General features: G+C 36.4%; 2 protein-coding genes across 3 annotated transcripts in view; both read left to right on the forward strand.

Moving 5' to 3' along the window:
• The first annotated feature begins 855 nt into the window (after positions 1-855).
• On the forward strand, positions 856-9028 carry eloal (elongin A, like). 2 transcript variants are annotated; one of them, XM_038296287.1, is made up of 11 exons: positions 856-1158; positions 2742-2798; positions 2882-2994; positions 3077-3947; positions 4024-4126; positions 4919-5080; positions 5148-5245; positions 6565-6745; positions 7990-8104; positions 8446-8558; positions 8661-9028. In XM_038296287.1, the coding sequence occupies exons 1-11, from the start codon at positions 1081-1083 to the stop codon at positions 8720-8722; spliced, it is 1953 nt and encodes a 650-aa protein (XP_038152215.1). In that variant the 5' UTR covers positions 856-1080; the 3' UTR covers positions 8723-9028. The 2 variants fall into 2 exon arrangements, with proteins under 2 accessions (XP_038152215.1, XP_038152217.1); XM_038296289.1 differs by having other exon boundaries at positions 862-1158; positions 3080-3947; positions 8661-9027.
• Positions 9029-10763: 1735 nt separating this feature from the next.
• The window catches only part of lrrc1 (leucine rich repeat containing 1), a 37080-nt gene continuing 24161 nt past the window's right edge, over positions 10764-23682 (forward strand). Inside the window, exons 1-3 of the mRNA XM_038296294.1 lie at positions 10764-11066; positions 11160-11371; positions 20799-20916. Coding sequence (XP_038152222.1) covers positions 11213-11371; positions 20799-20916 — 277 coding nt within the window. The 5' untranslated portion in view covers positions 10764-11066; positions 11160-11212. The remainder of the gene's footprint in view (positions 11067-11159; positions 11372-20798; positions 20917-23682) is intronic.

A 23682-nucleotide genomic window follows, 5' to 3' on the forward strand; every position in this document is an offset into this window, starting at 1 on the left:
ACTCACCGGATCTGAATGTCCTGTTATAAAACTTCACATCGCGTTCCCCCCTGATGTCATTTACGTTGAGTTGCAATAAATGCTAAACTCTCTGTAGATTCTTGTCTTTGTCTACCTCTCTATTCAGCTGGCTTTGGAAACACACGGCGAGAAGGTGGAGGCTGGGTGGTGAGGGTTACGGGGGCGAGAAACGCAAAAGTAACTCAATAGTTACTTTTACTTGTAATTAGTTACTTTTATTGTGGAGTAACTCAGTTAGTAACTCAGTTACTTTTTTGGAGAAGTAACTAGTAACTATAACTAATTACTTTTTCAAAGTAATGTGCCCAACACTGCTTACAGTATGGGCAGGCTATCTGATCTCATAAGCATAACATAATTGGTTGGTTTAATAGTTACTTGGTTAGATTTATCCTCTGGTACAGATTCATCAAACACAAAAATTACTTTTGGTGTAAAAGTAAAAATAGCCAGTAATTACAATCACTATCCTACGGAAGAGGATTAGGGCCACTAAAAAAATAAAAAAAACTTAACCAATTTAAAAATTTAATTTCAGTTTAATATGGTAAAAAAGTCAGAATTCTGACTTTTTTTTTCTCTCAGAATACTGACCCCCCCCCCCCTCAGAATTCTGACTTTTTTTCTCAGAATTCTGACCTTTATCTCAGAATTCTGACTTTAATCTCAGAATTCTGACTTTTTTCCCCTATTAAACTGAAATAAAATGTAAAAATGTGTTAACTTTTTAATTTTTTTCAGTGGCCCTAATTCTCTTCCCTACTATCCAGACCAAAAATCACCTATCTCACGTTTTCTTTTACTTTTTGCATTATAAGGTTCTCCCATATATACAGTTTAAATCTATATAGCTATAAATATATATATATTTATAAAATCTGACAACGAGCTGACTGTACCATCGAGCTATTTTCCCTCAAAGCGTAATTGATCTAATTTGTTATTTCTAGAGGCTATTAAACTAGCGCACCACCAGCACCAGTCCCGCCCATTATAACTCTGTCATCAACGGGCGCGCGCTCCCAGGTGTGCGCAGGTGGTTGCACGTGAATCACCGTGATGGCCAGAAACTCAGATATGGTGAAGAAAATCATGCGGTTCAAACTTCAGCTCTCAGATGCAGCAGAACCTGCGACGGTAGATTTCATTTCCTTATTTAGATCCGCACAAAAAGAAAGAAAGAAAGAAAGAAAGAAAGAAAGAAAAAAAAGACATCAGAAAAAAACTAAAGTTAAGCATTGTTTTATTTCGTAGTCAATTTCATTATTTTTAATAAATGCAATTATACAATTCGGTTTTTCATTTAAATTTTTAATTATAAATTTTGATAAATCAAAGTACTAAAATATGCTGAAAGAGTACATAAGCATCTGTTCTCCTCTTTTTGTTTGCCAGATAAAAATTCAGTGTATTTTCTCTGAAAATTGCTTGAACTCTGATCAGTTTGTATTTTCTTGTCTAAAGCGGTAGAAACCTAGAACTAAATACATGTTCATCCCTGTAAGTTACTCTGAGAGCCTCTCCTGTTGTTTATATGGGTGAGCCTCATGCTAAAATTGGCAACTCACCCATCTGCTCAACTATGTCTATGGTTTTCTATAATTAGTGAAGGGTGTGCAGGCACAGTGCATTAAAAACTTAATATGAACAAATTCCACAGAAACAAATTTAAATTCTTTTAAATAAGAAAAAAACCTACAAATTTCATACATAGTGAATGCATTAGTTTTATTGACAAGTTAAAGAGCCAGTAAGCATTTATAGTTAAGGGAGGGAGGGGGGGGGGGGTATCCATACATAGCTTCTGCACTGATGCATTGTCAGCAAGTGACAGCAACTGTGGTGATCCCAAACCGGTACTACCTTATTTGGTGCTCCCAACTGTTTTTTCACTGTAGATCAGTCATCTTCCTTATGACCAATTGAGCATATTAATATGTTGTTGGTCTCTTAAAAAGCACAGCCCACAATAGTACTGTAGTTTTGGCAAGTATTTGTACCAAAATGTGATATTTTTGTTAGAAGCCAGAAAAATATTTTAAATTATGCAGTTTTTGATTTTAAAAGAAAAACAACATTTAAATACAGTCTTTATACTTTGCTAAAATAGTAAGAAGGATTCCCAGTGTGACTTCCCTTTGTGTAGATATTCAAGAATGCATAGAATAAATTCATGCCTGAAATTCTATTTTGGACAATCAGCATTTTTCAAGCCTTTTGCCTATTTTATTTTACTTGAACCCACTGTTGAAAATCATTTATGGGAAGTGACACAGAATAATTTCTGTCCATTTTGCAAGTTCAGGTTTTGAGGTTGTCAGAATATGAGGAAATGAGAAGTTTTTCTCCGTAGTGATGGCCTCCAGTTTTTGACCACAAAAAGAAACTGTCATAGGAATTATTTCATTTTCTCATTGGATATCTATTACAAAGGCAATTTTTTTTTCATTATAAAAAAAGATTTGGTGGTTAAAAGCAACCTAGAAATCTAAATTTTTATTGATTTAATTTTCTTTTCTTTCTTTTTTTTTTTTTTACAATTAACAGTTACATTTTTTTCTTTTTACCATATCAAGGCACAAAAAGTAATGGGATTACATATTAACTTGCTTCTTTTTTTACTTGCTTCTTTATTTAGAAGCGAATGTTCTCACCGACATCTAATAAGAACATCCAGCTACCAAACATGCACTCACCTAATGTCTCCTTTTCTTCTTTAGGTTCTGAAAATTTTGCAGAAACTGAAGGATCTGGATATCACATTGGATATTCTTTCTGTAAGCCTGCATAAAATAAAATTAGCTTTACAAATATTTAGAGGTTTTAAGGTATTCACTAAAAAAGTTTAAAATGCACACAGGAAACTGGAATTGGCAAAACTGTGAACTCGCTGCGGAGACACAAACAAGCTGGAGAACTTGCCAAGTCGTTAGTTAAAGGTTGGAAGAAGCTCGTCCCAAAGGATTCTGCAAGGTAATCATTTCTTTTAATTGTAAAGTTTTCTGAATATTCCTACATTTGATTAGGTTTTAATCTTTTAACTGTCCGTTTCAAGCAGCCAAGGTGACGAAGCAGCATGGTTGGGTAACGATTCTTACAAGAACAAAGAGGGTGACCGTAGCTGTTCTGGCGATGGAAGCTGGCTAAATGATGAAAATAATAACTCCCCAACATCTAACAATGAGGCTTTAGAGGACCAAGCCGGGAAAGTGCCAATGAAGAAAGAACAAATGGAAGAGCAGAGAAGAAAAGCTAATGTAGACAAAAATAATAAAAAGCATCAAGAACTCAAGACAAACATCACAAAGAGCAATTCAAAAAGTAAGGCTGAAATCCAAGAGGACGGAATGGGCGACAGTGTTGTCTGCAAGTTAAAGAAACAAAACGGCGACACCATGCTTGGAGGCAAAAGCTTTGAGGGTACTCCTAAAAAACACAGATCTGAGTCGAGACAAAAGTTGAAAGGAGAAAAAGAATCGTGTACAAAAGCAAAGCCATCGAAAGAATCCTCAGTGAAAGAAAAAGAGCCATTTCCGTCCTGCAACAAGCACTTAAAAACATTAAAAGGGGCCAAAGATAGCAGACTTTTGGAAATGTCAAGGAGCACAGAGGCTCAAAACAGAAAAAGGAAAAAAGCAAACGATGAAAAGCATGGCGATCCACAATACAAATCAGATCCTGAAAGTAAGAAATATTCAAAAAGCAAAAAAATCAAAATAAGGCACAGAGATGCAGAAAGTAATAGTGAGCAGGAAGAACCTTCAATGTCTTTTGAATCTTACTTGAACTATGATGTTAATGTCCACAAAAAGAGAGAGCATTCAGGACAGAAGAGAACTTCCAAGATAACCAGGACTGCTTCTAAAGAGCAAACGCCAAAAGATACAGGGATTAAACGCCTGAAGTCATCTTCTTTCCCAGAACAGGTAGACTGAGCAGATATCTTTAAAAGTTTCTAATCAGTTTTTGTTTTTTTTAAAACCATTCTTTAAAATATGCTAGAAGCCACAGGAGTCTTTAATGCGTCTGATGGATGTCCCGTTACCCGCCTCTCTGCCAGAACTGGAAAAACCTTCAAACGTTGATTATTACCTGGAAAAGAAAGGTAAAGCAAGGGAAATTTTAAGGATATTTTGTCTCAAAACTATTTATGCATTGTAAGTCTTAATTTGAAGTTGTAGAGAGAGTTACATTCTAAGTTTTGTATTTGTAGAATTTCAAAAATATACTTCACAAGTACAATTCTTTTTTACACCTGTTCAAATTTTAAGTACAAGTACACATATTCTGTTCTACAAGTTGCACTTTACAAACCTCTTACATTCTCAGTTTTGCTTCGAATGGTCCAGAACTATTGTTGCAAAACTATTTGTGCATTGTAACTTTGGTGTTTCGTAATTGTAGATTTATTTTTAATCTGTCAAAATTACAAAAAAAAGTTACACCTCTTCAGGTACAAGTACACAAATGTGTGTGTTCTGTGAGTTGCACATAAAAAATATCTTCCATTCAGTTTTGCTACAGTTAATCTAAAACAAATTCCAACACGTGTATTGAAATCTTCAATACTTGTTAACTTCTTCAAATTTTTTTTTTTTTAATCTTCAAATTTTCCTAACAAGAATACAAAACAATGAATACAACTGCACAGATCTGCTGCTGTAAGACATAAATTCAACTTTACAATTTACGCCTTCATTTTCACTTTTGACACAAATGTCACACTGGTAAAAATGATCTATAACTTATGGGTGGTACCCTTGAAACAAATTCAAAACTTGGTATATAACTCTCTCTACAACTTCAAATTCACACTTACAATGCACAAATAGTTTTGAAACAAAATAACCTTCATAAATTTTAGCTATGACAGTCGTTGACATTTTCTTTATTGAAGTGGAGAAGGAGCCCGATTTTTGTGAGGAGGAATCTGCTGTCTTCACTGGTCAGCGACTGAACAAGAAGATGCAAGTCTATTCTGGTGCCAAAACCCTTTTCCTACCAACCATGATGAGCTTGTATCAACAGTGCATCCGCACACTCCAGAACAACCTCAACTGTGAGTATTCCCTGTGAAAGTTTTAGATTTAATATTGCAAAGTACAAATCTTTTTTTTTTTTTTAAGTGCTCTATGAGACTGGTGGGGTTCCATTTGAACTTCTTGAGCCGGTATTGGAGAGGTGTACACCAGAGCAGCTGCTTCGAATTGAAGAATTTAACCCAGTAAGGAGATGTTCTTTGTTGTGGCTTCATATTACTGAGAACTCACTTTTTCCCCCCATAACATAACACACTTGGTGGCTGATGCTCTTTATTTGAAGAATCATTGAAGCACCTGCGTATCTAAATCACCATCTGCTATTGGCTTGCTACAGTTTGGTTTGTTGTTTCTGATCACAGTGTTAGTCTGGGGCAGATTATGTCTCAAACTAAGGAAAAAATTCTAAAATAAAAAAATGACGTACAGGCTATATGAGAAAAATCACTGAGTTAGTTTGAAACAAATAAATGAAAATAGGATCCTTTGTGCATGACATACTTCTACAAGCCATAGACCTGCCTATACAAATGGGGGCGCGGTGGGGGGGGGGGGGGGGGGGATTAAACTAGTGAGTGTGTTATGACAGAAATCTTTGCATTTCTGTAGAATTTAGCAGTTTTGGAACATATCCAAAAAACTAATCAATATTTTCTTAATTTGTTTTGTTAATTTATAACTTTTGTGGAAAAAAAACAAATGGTACAATAGCTTTTTTTTTCTCCTTTCTTGCCTTTTATTCTAACCTTACGCTGTATCATACTTCAGGATAGTGTAATGGACTTGGATGACCACTAGGTGTCACACTTGAGCAATATAACTCAGGCCACTGAGAGGGGAACAGCAAATCTGGAACAGATCACGGCATCAAATTTTAAAACGAACAGAACAGTCTGAAGTCTGTTCTGATTTTCCTAGTTGGATAAATTTTAATACTGCATAATTCAGGTGCAGGGGAACTTGTCTTTTTTCAATAACCTCACAAGCAGTGTTGCTGATTACATTTTAATTCATCAGTCATAATGGATTATTTTACTGGCTTCCATGAGCTTTTGGTAGTAGGGTTTTTAATTTGCCCACACTTTCTTTTGCACGTTACTATTGTACCCACTTACTGCCCACATGCGTTACTCTTATCCAACTTGTTTTCCTGATACGGAAGTTCTGCTGTGCTTCAGTCTGTCTTTCGTATCCGTCTGTCCCCAGATAAGCAATCACTACATACCATATGTCTACGTTTTTTTAAATCATTGCACTGTTGCTTTTTCTGAGATAATCATCTGCCCTCACAAATCTTCCTGCATTCATTCTTCCACTGCCTTTATGTAGAAAAAATGTAACTATAGGTGATTCAGCTTGCCTATCCCTTTTCTCAACATTTTGGGTTTCCTTTTAATTCTTACTTAGGGAGTTACCTTTATCCTAAGAATTCCTTTATGATACAAGCTTTCACCATATACAGTTCACAAATGTTTTTGCGATTTGAGTTTCCTTTCTTTTACAGATCTACATCGGAGTGACAGACCATCTGTGGGGAAAACACTGTCAGAGAGATTTTAAAGACTGCAAACTTCAGGAATACGAGTCATGGAAAGAGATGTATATCAGATTGTCTGAGGAGAGGGAAAGAAAGCTCAAAAAGCTGACAAAAACGATCGTCTCTGCACATTCTAAGAAGCCGAAGGGTGAGTTCTCTGCTCTGAAAACAGCACTGCCACTTTCTGAAGGAGGAGGTTAAAATCCATGACACGTACCCCCCTAAAGATTAATTCGATTTAATTTAATGTAGGAATTAAGTTATGATGAGGCTTTAGTGTCATCTATCCCAGGTGCATATATGTATAGCCCTTTTTCCATTGCTCACAAAATATTTTAACAGATATATTTTTCTCTTGCATTTAAAAAAAATCTGCATCTACTCAATTTCTGAATATTGACATTAAAATCTTAGCTCCTAAGCTAGATTCAAGTAGCAGAACTCTCTTTAAGAGCTTGTGTTTTTTTTAGTCAAGAAAAAGTACACTTTGCTCTAAATCATTACCAACTACGGGAAATATTTAACGTTTCATGAAAATCATCTCTTGAGAAAGACAGGCTTGTTTGTGGGCATTATTAAACTGTAATGGTAGCATGTTCTTTTTAATTATTGTCAGATATTCAATTCACACAGGCACCAAATGCTAACTTTAAAATGTAAATTTTTCAACTGTAAGAAGAGGAAGATGGAGGACATTTAAAGATAAAAGCCCTAAAAACCAGTTTCTTAACATAGTTTTGTGTAGACAGAGGTTAAAAACATAAAACTTTTATACTCTGAGATGATTCTAAGATGATCTCTCACACTAAGAAAATGTTGCCGTGTTCTTTAACATATATTTTCATTTTTACTTCCTTTCAGATCCACCTGCTCTGCATTTTTACAAAATGCACTGCAGTCCTCCTTTAGTCTTGGTATATTTCTTTTTAGTAAACCTTAATATTACTCTCAGGCCAGATATATGCAGGTGTACTTGAAACCTTCTTCTGAGACACATTTGCCTGACATGGTTTGCATGGCATGTTCTTTCATTTTGAAGGATTCCTTAGAGTGAATTATAGGCCTCAACGCCAAGTCATATCAATATCTCTACAATGGAAGAAGACATTGATTCCCCCCTGGACATTCTTATAATTGAGTGATAATGTTGGTACCAGGAATGGCATAAAAAACAAACGCATTCTAACAGGGCAAATTTGTCCCTCATTTTAGGCCTTTTAACCACCGTCTTGGTTGCTTTATAGTTGGAGAAAAAACTAAATCAATATTTTCCTAAATCCTCCAGATCTATAAGTAATGATGATGATGGTAATCCCTAAACCATCTATCCTATAAAACAACTCAGAATTATTTCAGTTAAAGCTTTACATGCATTGTTTTTACCCCTTGTAGGACGACAGGTGAAGATGGCATTTATTCACACCGTTGCTAAGCCACCAAGGGATGTGCGAATTCAGCAGGAAATTCATGGAACTGCTGTGCAGCAGCCGCATCAGCCCAAGTGCAGGTAGATGCCACGTCCATACTGGAATCTAGATGTTTTTAAAAGAATGTTTTTGTTTCATTTACATCTTCTAGATGTTGGATGTCTTCGTATAATTCAGTCTAGTGTTGAAGACCAGAGACTAGAAGTTTTCTGATCCAATAATGTGCTTATTTTTGAAAACAACACAGACACTTTGGTGTTCAATATAAAAGCATAAAGTGATAATTTGAACATCAGCTTGGAAGGCTCATAACATGTTTGTCTAATAACATCTTTGTTTTTATTTTAATGTCATATATTTCTATAATAATGCAGAGTTCAATTTTCATTTTACATGTGTATATATATTTGCATGTTTCCAGTGTTAAACACCAGGAGAACCCCATGAGATCAAGTTGCAATGAGTTCAACAGTTCCAACAGCAGTAGCAGCATTTCCACTGGAAACAACAACCAAGATCCTCGCAAAAAAACAAGTGTTTATCCCTTTATTTTTTTCATTTCATTATGCAGTTAAAGTAACTTTAAATTATGCAAAGTTCCTGCTCGGTAATGTCTTGTTTTTGATGTTTTTGCAGAGGTGGCTCCAATGATGGCAAAGTCTTTGAAGGCGTTTAAGAAACAACTGGGACGTAGATGATGATCATATTTAAAGTTTGCAGATGTGGAACAAACCTTATCAGTAACTTCAACTTCATTGGGTGTCTTTAGTATTAGATACTGAAGTCAAGGCTGTGGCCAATCTTTTCTGTTTGCTCTAAACGTTATTAAATAAGAATGAAATCTGAAAAAGGAATCAGTTCAGTGTTTTGTCTTGGTGTTTCAAACTCAGACAAGGTCGGTCAGCAAGGTCAATTAAATGGGATGTGGCTCCCTCTAGAGGAAGCCCCTTTGAATTGATCATGGATTTCTCAGTGCCATGCAAAGTGGAAGAACAACTAGTTTTCTAAAGCCAAACATCTGCTGATTAAATGCAATATTCTGAGTTGATGTCATTTTACTGAAACATTGAGACTTTATATCAAAAGGTAGAAGTTGGTAATTTACATGTGATTTCTGAAGGCCTGCTGATAAAGGGCTACAAAATTATCCTTTTCATGCATGGAAACACAATTTTGGAATCACGCTAAAGTGAATGGGTATAAGTTTTCAGTGTAGAAAAACAAATTAATTGAACCTCACATAAGCATGAATTGTGATGATGTGCACTAAATCATGCAGCAGAGACTCCTCTAGAGCTTCTGATTACTTATAGATGGAACCTACAGTAGGTCGACCTTTGACCTAGAAACACTCATAAGATTAATTTAAAGATATCGAGTGGGTGTCATGGAGTCTAGGAATGTCTGCTGCATGATTTACTGATGCTGGAGGAGATTTGAACAAGGAGGACACGGTAAGGAAGCTGGAGCAGCCTCATCTGGGAGTGACCTGGAATGACTTTTGTTCAAACAGAAATATGTAAAAGTATATTTTAGTTTTATTTTATACCCACAAAAGAAAGATTATAACAACTTGTGCTTTTTGCAGCAGCAGGGCTGCATATGACTTAGATAATTTATGATGTTAAATCTGTTCTTTCCACTGTTGACATGAAGTTCCTTTTCATTGTTGGATATTTCAGAAGTGTGCCTGAGGTGCCACGAGACAAAAAAAATTAAGGAAAAATATTTATTAAAATGCAGCGGCTATTGATTAAAAAAAATCTTGAAGTGTCTGATCCTAAATTAATATCTATTGATAGATTTGATAAAAAAAAAACACTGAAAAGGCATTAGACAAGTATTTCATAAAGTGATTCAAATACTTTAAAAAGACTTTCTGAATAAGAAACAGAACAGTCTCTCAGGTCTAGAAGCACAAGATCTATATCCAGTCATTCAGTAAAGATACTGCTACATGGCCATACATTTTATTTTGGCATTTGGCCAATTAGATGAGCCTTTGAATGATATATTACCTACTGTAAATTAAGTTGAAAAAATAAAAGTCAAGAAAAGGTAAAAAGCTAATTGAAAAGTTAGAAAGTAAAGCTAAAGAGTTAATAAGCCTCTAAGGTTATGTTGTACCAAAAAAAAAAAAAAAAAAGGTTTCACAGTTTTTCATGAATTTCATACAGAAACACTTATTTTTCTGAGTATATTCAGGCAAGTTGGCGTTTCTTATTACATTGAAATACATTTTTTCCATCAAAATATCCATATTTTTTTAATGTTACAAAGATAATAAGGTCTGGTCCTGGATTCCAATAACACATCACAAAAATGTTCTAAACATTTATGGAAATGTCTTAAAATAGGTGAATTTACCCCTAATTTGAGTAGGCAAATAAGAAAATCTCCCATTTTTATCCTTAAAAATTTGATTATTTGATATTATGCACTTAAAATAGGAGACTGAACTTTTTTCCTTATTTTACATGTAAATTTTTTAGCTGCTCAATTCAAGAAAAAAAAAATCACTTATTTTAAGAGAAAATGACTTAATTTAGATATATAAAGTCTTTCACTGAGAGTAAACAAATAAGTAATGCTCTGTATTGTTAAAAATAACCCAATAACACCCAGACAGCCGCTAATAAACAGGGCTCCCTCAGACAGGGGGCCATCATGGCGGCGGTCCTGTGCGGGACGGGTCTATCCAGAGGAGGGACCGGAGGGAGGAGGAGCAGCTCAGCGATGACGCAGGATAGGAATGAGGGAGTGAATGTTCCGGGTCAGAAACTGGACGGGAGAGGAAATAAACTCCAGGACAAAACGGAAAAAAGAAACAACATCCTCACAGAATGTCGCTCTCTGCTACACAGAGATGTAAGCTGCTGTTTTTACACAGAAAGTGATTTTTTTAAAGCATTGGAGCTCCAGGAGAAGGAAACACAGGTGCCAAACTACGAACTAACAAAGTGAGCCAAGCACAGAGCTGGAGCTCCGGATAGTGGCGACCAGCTAGCTCATTTACCGCCGGAGTTTCGGTGTTTATTCTCGGTGAGTTTCGCCTGGTCTCTCGGTGGAGAATCGAGCTCTCCCACCGTAGCAAACTGTTGCATCCATCCCCCCTCCCTCCTTTCCTCCCTGCAGTTTGTTTATCGCACGGATACGGGATTTGATCCCCTTCTCCTTCCCCCTCCGCGATGTTTCACTGCATCCCCCTGTGGCGGTGCAACCGTCACGTCGAGATGATCGATAAACGCCACTGCTCTCTGGTTTATGTTCCCGACGAGATTTATCGCTACGCTCGGAGTTTGGAGGAGCTGCTGCTGGACGCCAACCAACTCCGAGACTTACCCAAGGTAAGCAGAAAGCGTCTGTCCCTTTAGATTACAGCTTTAAAGCTGTGGGAAAGAAATAAAAAGCGTTTTTCTGTTCAGTTATGTGTCCTAAAGTGTGTAATGATGCACGGAATTGTGTTCTGGGGGGACAGGACATCCCGCGAGACTGCGGTGGGACTCTGGGACATTAATTACGCAAGATCAACAAGACGCTCACAGGTTAACTGGAAATATAAGGAGATAAACATTTTTATGAGATGTGTCATACTGTCAGTACAATCCTAACTTCCTGTTTAATTAATATATAAATGACAGGGACACTTGACCTATTGTGATCTAAACATCTTAAAGGGGAAGGTTTATTATGTGCAGCATGGTTGAAAGCTATCAAAGAGGATTAGGGACACTGAAAAAATAGAAAAAGTTGACTGATTTTTGAATTTTTATTTCAGTTTAATATAGGAATAAATAAGAAGTCTGACTTTAATCTCAGAATCCTGACTTTAATCTCAGAATCCTGACTTTAATCTCAGAATCCTGACTTTTTTTTTTTCCAGAATCCTGACCTTTTTCTCAGAATCTTACCTTTTTTTTCCTCAGAATCTTACCTTTTTTTTCTCAGAATCTTACCTTTTTTTTCTCAGAATCTTACCTTTTTTATCTCAGAATCTTACCTTTTTTATCTCAGAATCTTACCTTTTTTTTCTCAGAATCTTACCTTTTTTTCTCAGAATCTTGCCTTTTTTTTCTCAGAATCTTGCCTTTTTTTTCTCAGAATCTTACCTTTTTTTCAGAATCCTGAGTTTTTTCTCAGAATCTTACCTTTTTTTCTCAGAATCTTACCTTTTTTTCTCAGAATCTTACCTTTTTTTCTCAGAATCTTGCCTTTTTTTCTCAGAATCTTGCCTTTTTTTTCTCAGAATCGTACCTTTTTTTCAGAATCCTGAGTTTTTTCTCAGAATCTTACCTTTTTTTCTCCGAATCTTACCTTTTTTTTTCTCTCCGAATCTTACCTTTTTTTTCTCAGATCTTACATTTTTTCTCAGAATCCTGACTTTAATCTTAGAATTCTGACTTTGATCTTATAATTCTTAGCCTGACGTAGTCCGACTCAATTCTAATCAGAATATGAGTCTGATACTGCTCCATAGAGCTGTGATTATGGGGCGTGTTTTGAACGAACCAGGAAAAAAATGCCTCTGCACTCAATTGGATAGACCTACAACCAATAAGAGCAACGGAGTGCGTGACGTATCTTAAGCGAGGCATAGTTGTTGTCCACAAAAATCAAAGCGTGCAGTTTCACGCCTAGAATAAGAAGATGAGACTTGATCGCGTTTCTCTGTTCCTCTTTTAAAATTAATTTGCTGTCGATATCTTCTAGAACAGACCTAATAGCAGAATTTACTCACCCAAACTCTCCAGCGGCAGCCATTATTGTTGTCACCCAAGCGCGCTTTGGTCACGTGGTTGATTACGTTACTGTTTGTCATCTGTCCATCATCGTATAAAGCCCGCCCTGACAATTTGTTTGGATCGCCTGACAGTGGGCTTTAATACTCGCGCTACTATGAAGCAGAGCCAGACCGAACTTCCCCGAACTCAAACCTTGTGGGCGGGACTAAGTTCGGACTGGCACCCAGGCTACATAATTCTGACTTTAATATGAGAATCCTAACTTTAATCATCAGAATTCTGACTTTAATCATCAGAATTCTGACTTTAATCATCAAAATTCTGACTTTAATCATCAGAATTCTGACTTTAATCATCAAAATTCTGACTTTAATCATCAGAATTCTGACTTTAATCATCAGAATTCTACCCTTTTTCTCAGAATCCTAACGTTAATCATCACAATCCTAACTTGAATTCTCAGAATTCTGACTTTAATTCTCAGGATTCTGACTTTAATTCTCAGAATTCTGACTTTAATTCTCAGGATTCTGACTTTAATCATCAGAATTCTGACTTTAATCTGAGATTTCTGACCTTTTTCTCAGAATCCTTATTTTAATCAGCAAAATTCTGACTCTAATCTCAGAATTTTGACTTTAATCTCAGAATTTTGACTCTAATCTCAGAATTCTGACTTTAATGTCAGAATGTTGGATCTAAATGTAGATGTTCACCATGAAGGAAGAGATGTGGGAGCACTCAGCTTCACTGACAAACATGTGAGTTGTTTGGGCGGGCCAGTAACACATTGGGGGTAAATATAGGAATTGGGCAACTTTTTACATGGCCGAAGGATCCCCTGTGATGCTATTTCTTTAATGGAAGGGCAGCAGGTGATTAACACAAGAGAGCTTGTCTCTAAAAAAGACATGGCTACAGTTTGATGCTTACATGTTTGTTAGCTGTCAGAAAACAGTCAGAATTCTGAGATTAAAGTCGTTTTTGTCATATTATACTGAAATAAAATTTAAAAATCAGTAAACTTTTTTTTTCTTCAGTGGCCCTAATCCTCTTCCGTAGAAAGCAGAAAGGATTGTTTAGCTTTTTTTTCTTTGTAATTTAAGCAGTCAGTTGAATCCATTGTGTATGTTAGGCATTGGATTGTTACAGGTACCACTGTTTCAAAACAGTGGTTCCATCCAGTAATGGAGTACTGTCCCTCCCAGCTCACTGCCGATCAACTGGCCTAAAGAAGGCTGCTACGTTTTTCTCTACTTTACACAAAGAGAGTAATGGGTCTGTTATTATATATATAAGTGTTCATAAAGGAATGCAGATGGTCATTTTAAACCTATGTGAGGCAGAACACCAGCAGAATTTAAATCCAGGCTACAGACTGACCACCTTAGCAGATAGCCGGACTAGTTAATCAGTTATACCAGCTTTTTATTCTGCCAAGATAAAGCACAACATAAAAAAGAGATAATAATAATTGGACCAATAAAAAAAAAAAAAAGCTTTTATTTTTATAACTTTGCTGATATTAATGAATTGAAATAATGGTAAAGGACTGAATTGTCACCCATGGTATTTCTAATCTAAAATGTAAAACTGATCTTTTTGCAGCTTTTTTTCCTTCTTTTTATATGTGTGTCATCATCACAGAGGAGTGGATGCATTGCCATTGTTGCAATATCAAATACAAAGTTGTATAGTTGGTGAAATGACCAGCACACCTACAGCTAAACCCTCATTTAATACAAACCAATACCCTTATAAAGGGTGTGTAATTGCACAGTCAATTTAGTTCATCTGTAAATAAACGGCTTGATGAAACTGTCACAACAGACAGATTGTTTTTAGTACTTCCTAATACCATTCAGAAAAAATGGATTTGGCGCAAAAACTAGTCATCCAGTCCTGCTGACGTAAATAATACCTAACCGGTAATGTGGGAAGACGGAGAATGATATATTTAGTAGAATTTAAAAGTATTCTCACAATTCTTCACTTGGATTATGGAGGGGACATCTGAACTGTAAGGAGTTATGGCTAGTGTGGATTTGTCACATGTTTTATTAAAATATCAGCTTGATATCTTTACTTCTGTCTCAAATCATTAGGAGAAGCATTAGGATTTGTCTCTATTTGAATTCAGTGCAACCATACTGAAAAGCAGAGCCCTTATACCAACTACTACCATGACAATAATTATCCACAGGCGGAGGCTTTTCAAACTGTATAAAGATAGAAGTTCTCAGTCACAGGGATTCTATTTTAATTTAGCAGAAACCACAAAGAAGGACTGTTGATGAGTAGCGAGTCTTTTTTTTCTTTCTGGAAAGTAGGCTTGAACAACTCAGCTCTTATATGCATCACATTTAGAAAATTCTTAGCGCTTGTATCTAAAGATGCCCACTTTCAGTTGTTTTTCCCTACCTGCATTTTCTTAAACTTTTCCAAAAAAAAGGTTTTAAGTTGTAGAAAAAAATAGCCCAATCAGCTCTTTGAGACCCAAATTGTGTCTTCATTGTTGGATTCTTACTCTACCCTGCAAAAGCAAAGGGGTAGGGTTACTGATTTATGGGATTCACGGCTGTTCCGGGTAAGTGGACGAATTATTACATGAAGCTTATCCCCCTTAAGGGACGCTCTGCTCATAACTGCAGGTGGGAGGCTTAGATGATTCAAAGCATTATTTTATTTTTTTTGTGTTTTTGTCCTGTACTGACACGTGTGAAGCATTATCATTTATTCCTAGTTGCATTAGTAAAACCCTTTCACAGTTATTGCAGTTTGCTTGCTTTGTTTGCTAAAGAAAGAGCAGGAACCGGTATTCAGACAGAAACGAAAGACAGAATTATGTGTTTTGTTTTCATCGAGTTACTCAAGCATTTGATCGTGCTGCTTTTTTTAATAAAGTCTTAGTGAACCGGTGGCCTGAACAGTGACAATTATCGGTAATACAAACATACAAGAAAATGCCCTATTAGGATAGATCTATTGGCAGGGGGAAGCTGTTATCCTCTGTATGTGCTGGAAAGGAAGTGATCAGCAGGTGTACCCTCATTGCAACAGGACGCACACAACAGCAAGACCACTTAGTCACTTTGGGATTAAGTTTGCAAATATTCAAAGCATCTTCTGAGGATGGGGGCGGATCGTTTCCATGCAAACAAGATAAAGTTTTATTGTGCTCTTTGGAATGTAACTAAAGTCTTCAGTGCTGCTGAGCGAACTCATGTGGGTAAACGTTAAAACTCTCTCCCTGGTCTCACCATATTTTCCCTCCAGAGGTGGTTCATGTGACCTTGCCACTAACTTCATTATTGTATCAGCAATGGTGCAAAGGAGTCATGACACAGCAACATGTTCCAGTCAATCATTCCCACCAGCAGGCAGATAAAAACATGCACCAGGGAGTTTTAATGGCACAAAAAAGGCGTGTTCGCAATGAAACAAGATGAGGCAAGTTCAGCTTGAGCAGATGGCCTCAATAGTTTTGCATAGAACAATTTAAGAAGATAAAAAAACCAATTGGTCTGTAATTTTCCCTTGGTTGTCTGTCATTTGCTTATATAGCTTTGGGTGATATTTGTATTGATAGAAATAGATGCAAATGGAGCAGTTTTAATAACATTTACCTGAGGTGGCCGGTTTGTTTCCGTCAGTTTGGTTTGTAAACAGCACTTTGATTATAATAAGAAGAGAAACATGCAAGACTAGCTTGTTGTTGAAAGGCCTCTGCCAGTTGAACCAGTTTAAAAATGAATGCTGTTTCCAACGTTTTCCAGCTCAGGTGAAACTGTCAGGCAGAGACGTATCATTATCTCAGCTACAAAGCCTTCAAGGCTTCAAATTTTAAAATCGGGAGAGAATGATCAGTAGTTTCTTGATGCGTGTCTCCTCTCAAAAATTCAAAACTTCTGATGCAAATATTTAATGGGCTTGTTTCATCTTTGATATGAAGCTAGAGTTCAGTCTCCTTGTTAGACATGTTCCCTCGGATAGATCTTAAGAAATGTTTTTGTTGCTTTTTGAAATTAAGTCTATTGACTATCTAGTGACTATTTATCTATTGACATCATGACTGACATCTATCTCTGTAGATCAAGAGCAGAAACGTAAGGTCTGACCTCTATGCTATTCTATTCATTCATTAGTTAAATTATATAATGTCCCTTATTTTTCTTATTTTCCTTATATAAATTCTTATAAAATGGGGACTTAAATGTCATCAGTTCATGTGCTTATGAGTAGTAAGTGCTCTGTATTCATATAGCGCTTTATCTAAAGAGGCGAAAGGGCTTTTTAGACCCCGTCTAATGAAACGACGTCCAAAAAGTAACGTCTCTTCAAACCCTAATCTGTGTTTTTTTGGTATTTGAGTCATTTCTTCTTCCTAGCTGAGCGGCCTTTCAGGCCATGGGGTTTTTGAGGTTTTCACCCTTGGTTATAGCCTTTTGGGTTAGCTATGCGGTCGATAAGCACACTTTACTCTAAATCAGGTTCATTTGTGAGACACAGACACTATGTGCTCTCTCCCTGCCATGATGGCTGGACATGTTGGTGCAGATGAACGGGGTAACCAAGCTGCTATAGCTCCACAGTTCTAATCCTGATATATAAAGTCAGTCGTGGGACAGAAATTTTTCTGACAAAATGCATAATCTGTGTATTTAAACCACTCAAACATACAATGTAAGCCTTTACTTTTGAGATATGCATTTCTGTTTCTTTAAAGTATTGTGAAATCATCCTCTTCATTTGGAACTCTCTAGAGGTATGCAGACAGGGACGGTGAGATTAGATTAGAACAACATCCGTTTTTTCAACAGGAAGCTGTGGGGTTTATGACCCTTATGAGGAGGTAAAGAAAAAGTTAGCAGCAGGATGCTGGTGGTCAAACTAAGCTTAACTCTCATATGATACACAGAATGAAGTGTTGTAAAAATGCTGTGGTTGTCTGACTGTTTTAACTTAAAGTTAAATGTTACACACTTCAGTTTGTATTTAATCGACAATACATCCAACTGTGAGAGCTGTAAGTTTAAATATTACTCTCTCTGCAGTTGTGATCTAGCAGTTAACATTTTCAGTGACTGATTTTTTGGGGGAAATGGTTATTGAATCATAGTTGCAGCAGTTTCTGTAACCAGTCATTCAAATGATGTCTGTAGTTTGGAGAAAAAGTTCCGTCTTTTTCTTGACACAGCCCGTTTTTGTTTTTCTTTGTCGTTCCCGGCTAGTTGTTTGGGGCGGGGTGCTGATGGCTCTAACCGGAACAACAGGTTTGCTGCCCGGCCTCAAAGCAGGAATCATAAAGCCGGGTGTTCTGAAGCCAACAGCTGATAAGACCAGAGAGACAGAGCTTTTTTTTTTGTTGTTGTTGTTTTTCCCTTTTTAATGTTTATACCATGATAGAGAAAGAACTGCTGATGTATTTTTCCTTTCTATAGGAGCAGTTTTGATCCAATTTCATCTGTCCTAAATGAGTCCATTGGTCTGGAAAGATTTTCTAGAAAAAGAGACAAACTGAAACACTTTGCTTGTCATCATAAAACTGGTTTCAAGCATTTGTTTTAAAAGGAGCTGAAAGTGAAATTAAAGTGGTTGGAAGTTAAATTCTTTGTCAAACATGGCGTTCAGGTTTGTTTGCTTGATGAAACGACGGATTAAAGGCTGGTTAAATGGTCTTAAGATGTTGGAATGTGTAGTGCTGCAGGGTGAAGCTCGACTTTTGGACTCTGGCTTTATTTATTTTTTACTCATATCTTTATCTGAATATGATTCATACATCTTGGAAAAAAAAAAAAAAAACAGTTCAAGTTGTTTTTCAGAGCAGTTTTACCGTGAGATTCATCTTTTTTTTTCATGGACAAAGTAACCAGGTTCAGCTGGGCGTGTTCAAAATTAAGCAGATGAAGCAATGATTATTATTTTTTTTTTTATTTATACCAAAAGCCAGGCATTTGGTTGATGTGAACAAAAAACATTGAATATACCATATTTCCAAGCAGATCATTTAATACATGTAATCAACATTATTTTCCCCTGTTTATACAATCAATTATCAATTATTACAGCTCTAATGCTCTCCAACATTCCGGTATTGGTCTTTTAATGATGTATGTTTAAGTAGGTAAATTAGTCCAATTTTCAACTACCTATTGGCGCCGTTTTGTTTTGTGCAGAGGAGCTCACATCAAACAGGTTGATAATCAGCTGTCTCTGTTTACAACCAGAAAATATTGCCCAAATTTTCTAAATTAAAATTGAAGCAGGCTTTTTTTATATATAGTAAGCTGTTTAGCAGTGTGGTAAGCTCAGTAATTAATAACCTATTCTCCATGTATCTACAATCACTGCAGCACTTTCCCTGCATCTATTTAAAAAACCTGCAGGAACAAAGAAGGGTTTTAGTTTTCATACCGGAGCTTTTTAAAATCTAATCCCTACCTTATTGCTTATAACCAGCCCATCCTCCTTGAAGATGGGCCAGAGCTTAAGAGAAAATTCATCTGAAAGTGTAACGGTGCCAGTCTGACAAAAGGGAACCAAAAAGGGGGAACAAATATTTAGTTTCCTCCTTGAAATGTAACATCCTAAAACTGATCACCTTTACATTTCTGAAGTGTTCAGCTAAAAGATTTTAAATCCGATGCCTTGTTCTCTCTCTGTGCCCCGGAAAATGTTCAGATTTTCATAAAAGTAGAACAAGTTTATGCTTGAAACAACGGAACAGACCGTTCTAAGCTTTTTAAAGACTTACAGCTAAATAGGTCACAGAATGTATAACAAGTAGTACATAGTTAAATAAAATGCTTCATGACGGCTTGGAACGACTTGATACCTGTGATGCAGAGAAAATGCAAAGCCTGAAGGGCAACCTCATGAGTTAGTTTCCTGCCAACTTATTAAAGCTACCTGAAGCTGTATTGTTAGAGAATTGCTGCCCTGCCTCACAGGCAAGTTTCTGTCTGTTCTTGACAGGATATCATCCTTTTATTACTGATTTTACCCTTTAAGTCCGGATCTCTGTTTTTTTTTTAGGCTGGTAATTAAATCTGGAGATGTTACTGCATTAGTCCTCTGCTTACAGAGATCACAGGATAAAGTTTGACTTCTTTTTAGCCTCAGAAATCATCGTCATGATGGAAAATCTCAAATTTTGAGATTGGTGTGCAGATCAGGTTGTTTTCGTTGTTTTATTTCTTTAAAGCCTCTTCAGATTTCTTTCTTCCCTTCACATTACAGCACAAGAAAATCATAAAAGTTACTTTTACTTTTAAAATGAATAGAAAATGAAGAAATTAAAATAATATTCAATTTTTGCATCTAAGCAGTTTTTAAACTGTGAAAAACGTATTTTCTGCATCCATACACCCAGAATATTGGGAATTTACAGTTTTCAAACTCTTCGAATAGAAGGAAATCCAACTTTTTAAAAGTTGACCTTTTATAAAGTCGGCATAGTGGCTGATTTTGTTCACTGAGTGGGATTTGTGATCTATTTGCTTTGGTTTTCCCAATCTTGCTTTAGTGTAAAAGTTAAGGAATAATTACAAAATAAGAAAAACAATAAATAAGTGCAGAGCTCATGTACTGTCCCAGTCTCATTGTTGATCTTACTTTAAAAAAATGCATAAAGTGAAGGTGATTAATCTTAGAAAGCTTTGCTTTTCATTGGTTTAAAGTCATAAATCTTATTAGTGATATTACCCAATTGCAGCAGTTTCAGAAAAACCCGAGTTGGGTAGCTGTGGAAAGTTGTTTAATCAGTTTTCTAAAATAAAATAAAATTGTAATCAGTGATATATCTATTTAGCATACTGGTCAGAATTTCTTTTAGCCTTTGATCCATCAATAAATAATCTTTCATTGTTTTATAATGAATGAGTGGATGCAAAAAATAGAGAGATATGCTGACACCTTATCATTTAAAGTACTTTGTATTGTTTAATCATTGATTTGTTTTCTGTTTAAAATGTGCTTTCTCGTGAAGGGTTTCAATGACTATTTGTTTTTGTTTTTTTCTTTGTTTCTCCAGCCTTTGTTTCAGCTGCTGAAACTTCGGAAACTAACCCTGAGTGACAATGAGATCCTCCGAATTCCAGCAGAGATTGGCAACTTTATGGAGCTGATGGAGTTGGATCTTTCACGAAATGGTAAAAATAAAGACCTATCTGACACTAAAGTATGATAGATTAATCTACACATGCAGCTGTTTTTCTGGGGTTTTTATTTTTAACAGCTTGAACATCCAGGGTTGAGCAACAGTGCAGAATTCAGCAAATGAATCAACTCTGACAGGTTGACTCCTCGTTTGTGAAGCTGCTGAAACCGGGGAACATAAAAACAGAGAGTGGTTTTCATTAGCAAGATGGTTTAGAACTAGATTCAGACGAGAAACCAAATTCAAACCTTTTTATTTTCTCTGTTTGAATGAAAATTGTATTTTTATTTCTATTAGGAGATGGGTTGCATTTGGTTTAAAAATAGTTCTTTGTAAAATATTGACAAGACCTTGCAAAATAGTTCATTTTTCTTGGAACTTTTTCATCTTTAAGTCATTGTAGCTGTTGTTCTGCATGATGGTTGAGTAGAAGGAAATAGATTTATATTTTCTATTTATGTTTAAGTATGATAAGTAGGGGTGAGTATGGGTCACAATACGATATTATCACTATATTGCAATATCAACATTTATTGCAGTATTTTTCTTGCAATCAAAATTGAATGTATAAATAAAAAAACAACCTCTGTATATGTATTTTGGTATCCATGTTGCTTGGGGTTTGAGTCAGTCCACATCTTCCACTGGGACTACCTCAATTACAGATATAGCCCTGCGCCGCACAGCAGAAGGGCTCAACAGCACTATCTGCCAGAGTGGCGGTACCAAGGTAGCCCATTTTCCCTCAGTATTAGGTAAAAACATTTTGCTGTAAAAAAATCGATACTAAGAACTAAAAGATTGATATTATATCAGGCAGCCAAAAATCACGACATATTGCCAAAATAATTTTTCCACACCCCTAATGATGAGTCTACCCAACCCATTCAAATCAATTAAGAAGTTGCCATCTGAAGTGTCCTCATGTACAAAAAGTATACATGTGTGATACTCTTTAATATTAATGTAAATACAGCTGTAGAAAAAAAAAAACACACAAAAAACCCAGTTGATGGGCCATGGATTAAGTTGTGAAGTTTAGGACACAGTCAGGTTCAGATGATCATCCAGAAATTGGCAGAATATTAAACTGAAAACCTCCATAGACATGGCTGTCCACCTGAATGGTTCTGATACGTCTTCTCCCTGAAACAGCTGTTCTCAAACAACTGATTTACCACTTTAAATCAAAGCATAATCTCAATTAAAATGTCCAGACTTGCAGTGGGTAAAGTCGTTGCAATCAACTGGTTTTCCTTGGATAGAAAACATTGAATTATTTTGACTGTATGGTCTGGTTGAACTGTAAAGTGACTTGAGATGACTTATGTTGTGAATTGGCGTTATATAAATAAACTGAATTGAATTAAAGAATCTGTGGCAAAGTTTATGCTTGTTGCATAATTTTTTAGGTTAGACTTTAGGGGGCAGTGTAGGGCACAAACAGCCAGCATAGAACACCACATTATGTGTAGAAGTAGAAAACAGAGTTTTTGGCCATTTCTCAATATGTGTTCTTGAGCGTTCTTGAGCGTTCTCGTGTGCTCGTGTACTCGTGACACGTCATCAGCCTCAGCCCGAGTACCGTTCCAATTCTCAAGAACGCCAGATCGAGAACGCACAAATCCCCGGATGTTGTTCTCACCCTGCCCTCTTTATCGAGCATGCATCAGAGCAGACTTGTGCGTTCTTCAGACTGACCGCTTTCCCAGAATGCCCCGCGGCCGCAGCTTGATTCGAGACAGCGCTCACAGTGTTAAGTTAAACATTCCCTTTTCTGCTGCTGTTGTTCTTCAAAAGTACGTTTTGAAATCGTTTGAGGCGATAACATTATACATTTAAGCCTCCCTGTGTGGTCTGTTTACAGATTTAGTGCGAAATAAAAAAAAAAAGTCCAACGTTGAGCGGACCAGAGTGACCAGCAGACCTCCGAGGGTAACTGCAGCCAGGGCTAAATTTACCCCGTCTGTAGTGCACTTCTCTCGGTCTAGTTATGTGTGAACTACTGCTCGTTCTGATGGCGGTTTTTTGCGGTTCGGTAATTTTTTAAAATTTTTTTTAAGCTTTAGAAATTAAAAATATTGTTTTCAAAATGTTTTGTGTAGGGAATAAATAGTTTTGACTGTTAAAGAAATGCTAAACAACGTTGCCTGTGATGACGTCACAAGTACGCTTCTGCTCCAATACACATACGTGCTTGCATGCTCGCGTTCTCGTCAAGTCCGATCTTCCTGCGTTCTCGCCAAGAACGGACTTGACGAGAACGCGAGTACGTACTCGCGTTCTCGTGAATTGAGAAACGCCCTTTATTTCCAAACCTTCTACTTGGAGTTGTTGCTCATTCACTGTATTTTTTTTTTTCTTCTCCACGGGGCTGTGTGGGTAGCTGCTAATTCTCCTGGATGGAGGATGTGGAACATTTCAGGACGTGGATGCTTAAAGGCAACCTAATCGTGCAAATCTTGCATTTACGTCAAGCATAAACCGAGCTTTAAGACTGAGCCTGGACAAATTTAAAACAATATGGAGTCCATAAATTCCCAAGAAAATGCATAGACGTGTTTGTTTTTATAAGAAAGCATAAAAAAGTACAAGAGTTGAATACTTTTGCTTGGCGCCAAACTAAAAATAAGAAGCTCAACACAAGATTAAAATGTACAGACAGAAAAGAAAACATCCTTTTTAAAATCTTTCTGCTAATTAGTTTAATGGATTTATTGAGTTGAAATATGATTGTTTCCTCAAAAGAGAGAGCGCC

This window comes from Cyprinodon tularosa, unplaced genomic scaffold (genome assembly GCF_016077235.1).
Source record: "Cyprinodon tularosa strain WSP-4 unplaced genomic scaffold, ASM1607723v1 ctg37, whole genome shotgun sequence".
NCBI classification, from domain to species: Eukaryota; Metazoa; Chordata; class Actinopteri; order Cyprinodontiformes; family Cyprinodontidae; genus Cyprinodon; species Cyprinodon tularosa.

Bases quoted from the DNA above. Each gene is read 5' to 3' on its own strand.
- eloal (XM_038296287.1), top strand. From the start codon at position 1,081: ATGGCCAGAAACTCAGATATGGTGAAGAAAATCATGCGGTTCAAACTT. The intron at 2,799-2,881 runs GTAAGCCTGCAT...AAATGCACACAG, and splicing joins TCACATTGGATATTCTTTCT to GAAACTGGAATTGGCAAAAC. The intron at 6,746-7,989 runs GTGAGTTCTCTG...TACCCCTTGTAG, and splicing joins ACATTCTAAGAAGCCGAAGG to GACGACAGGTGAAGATGGCA.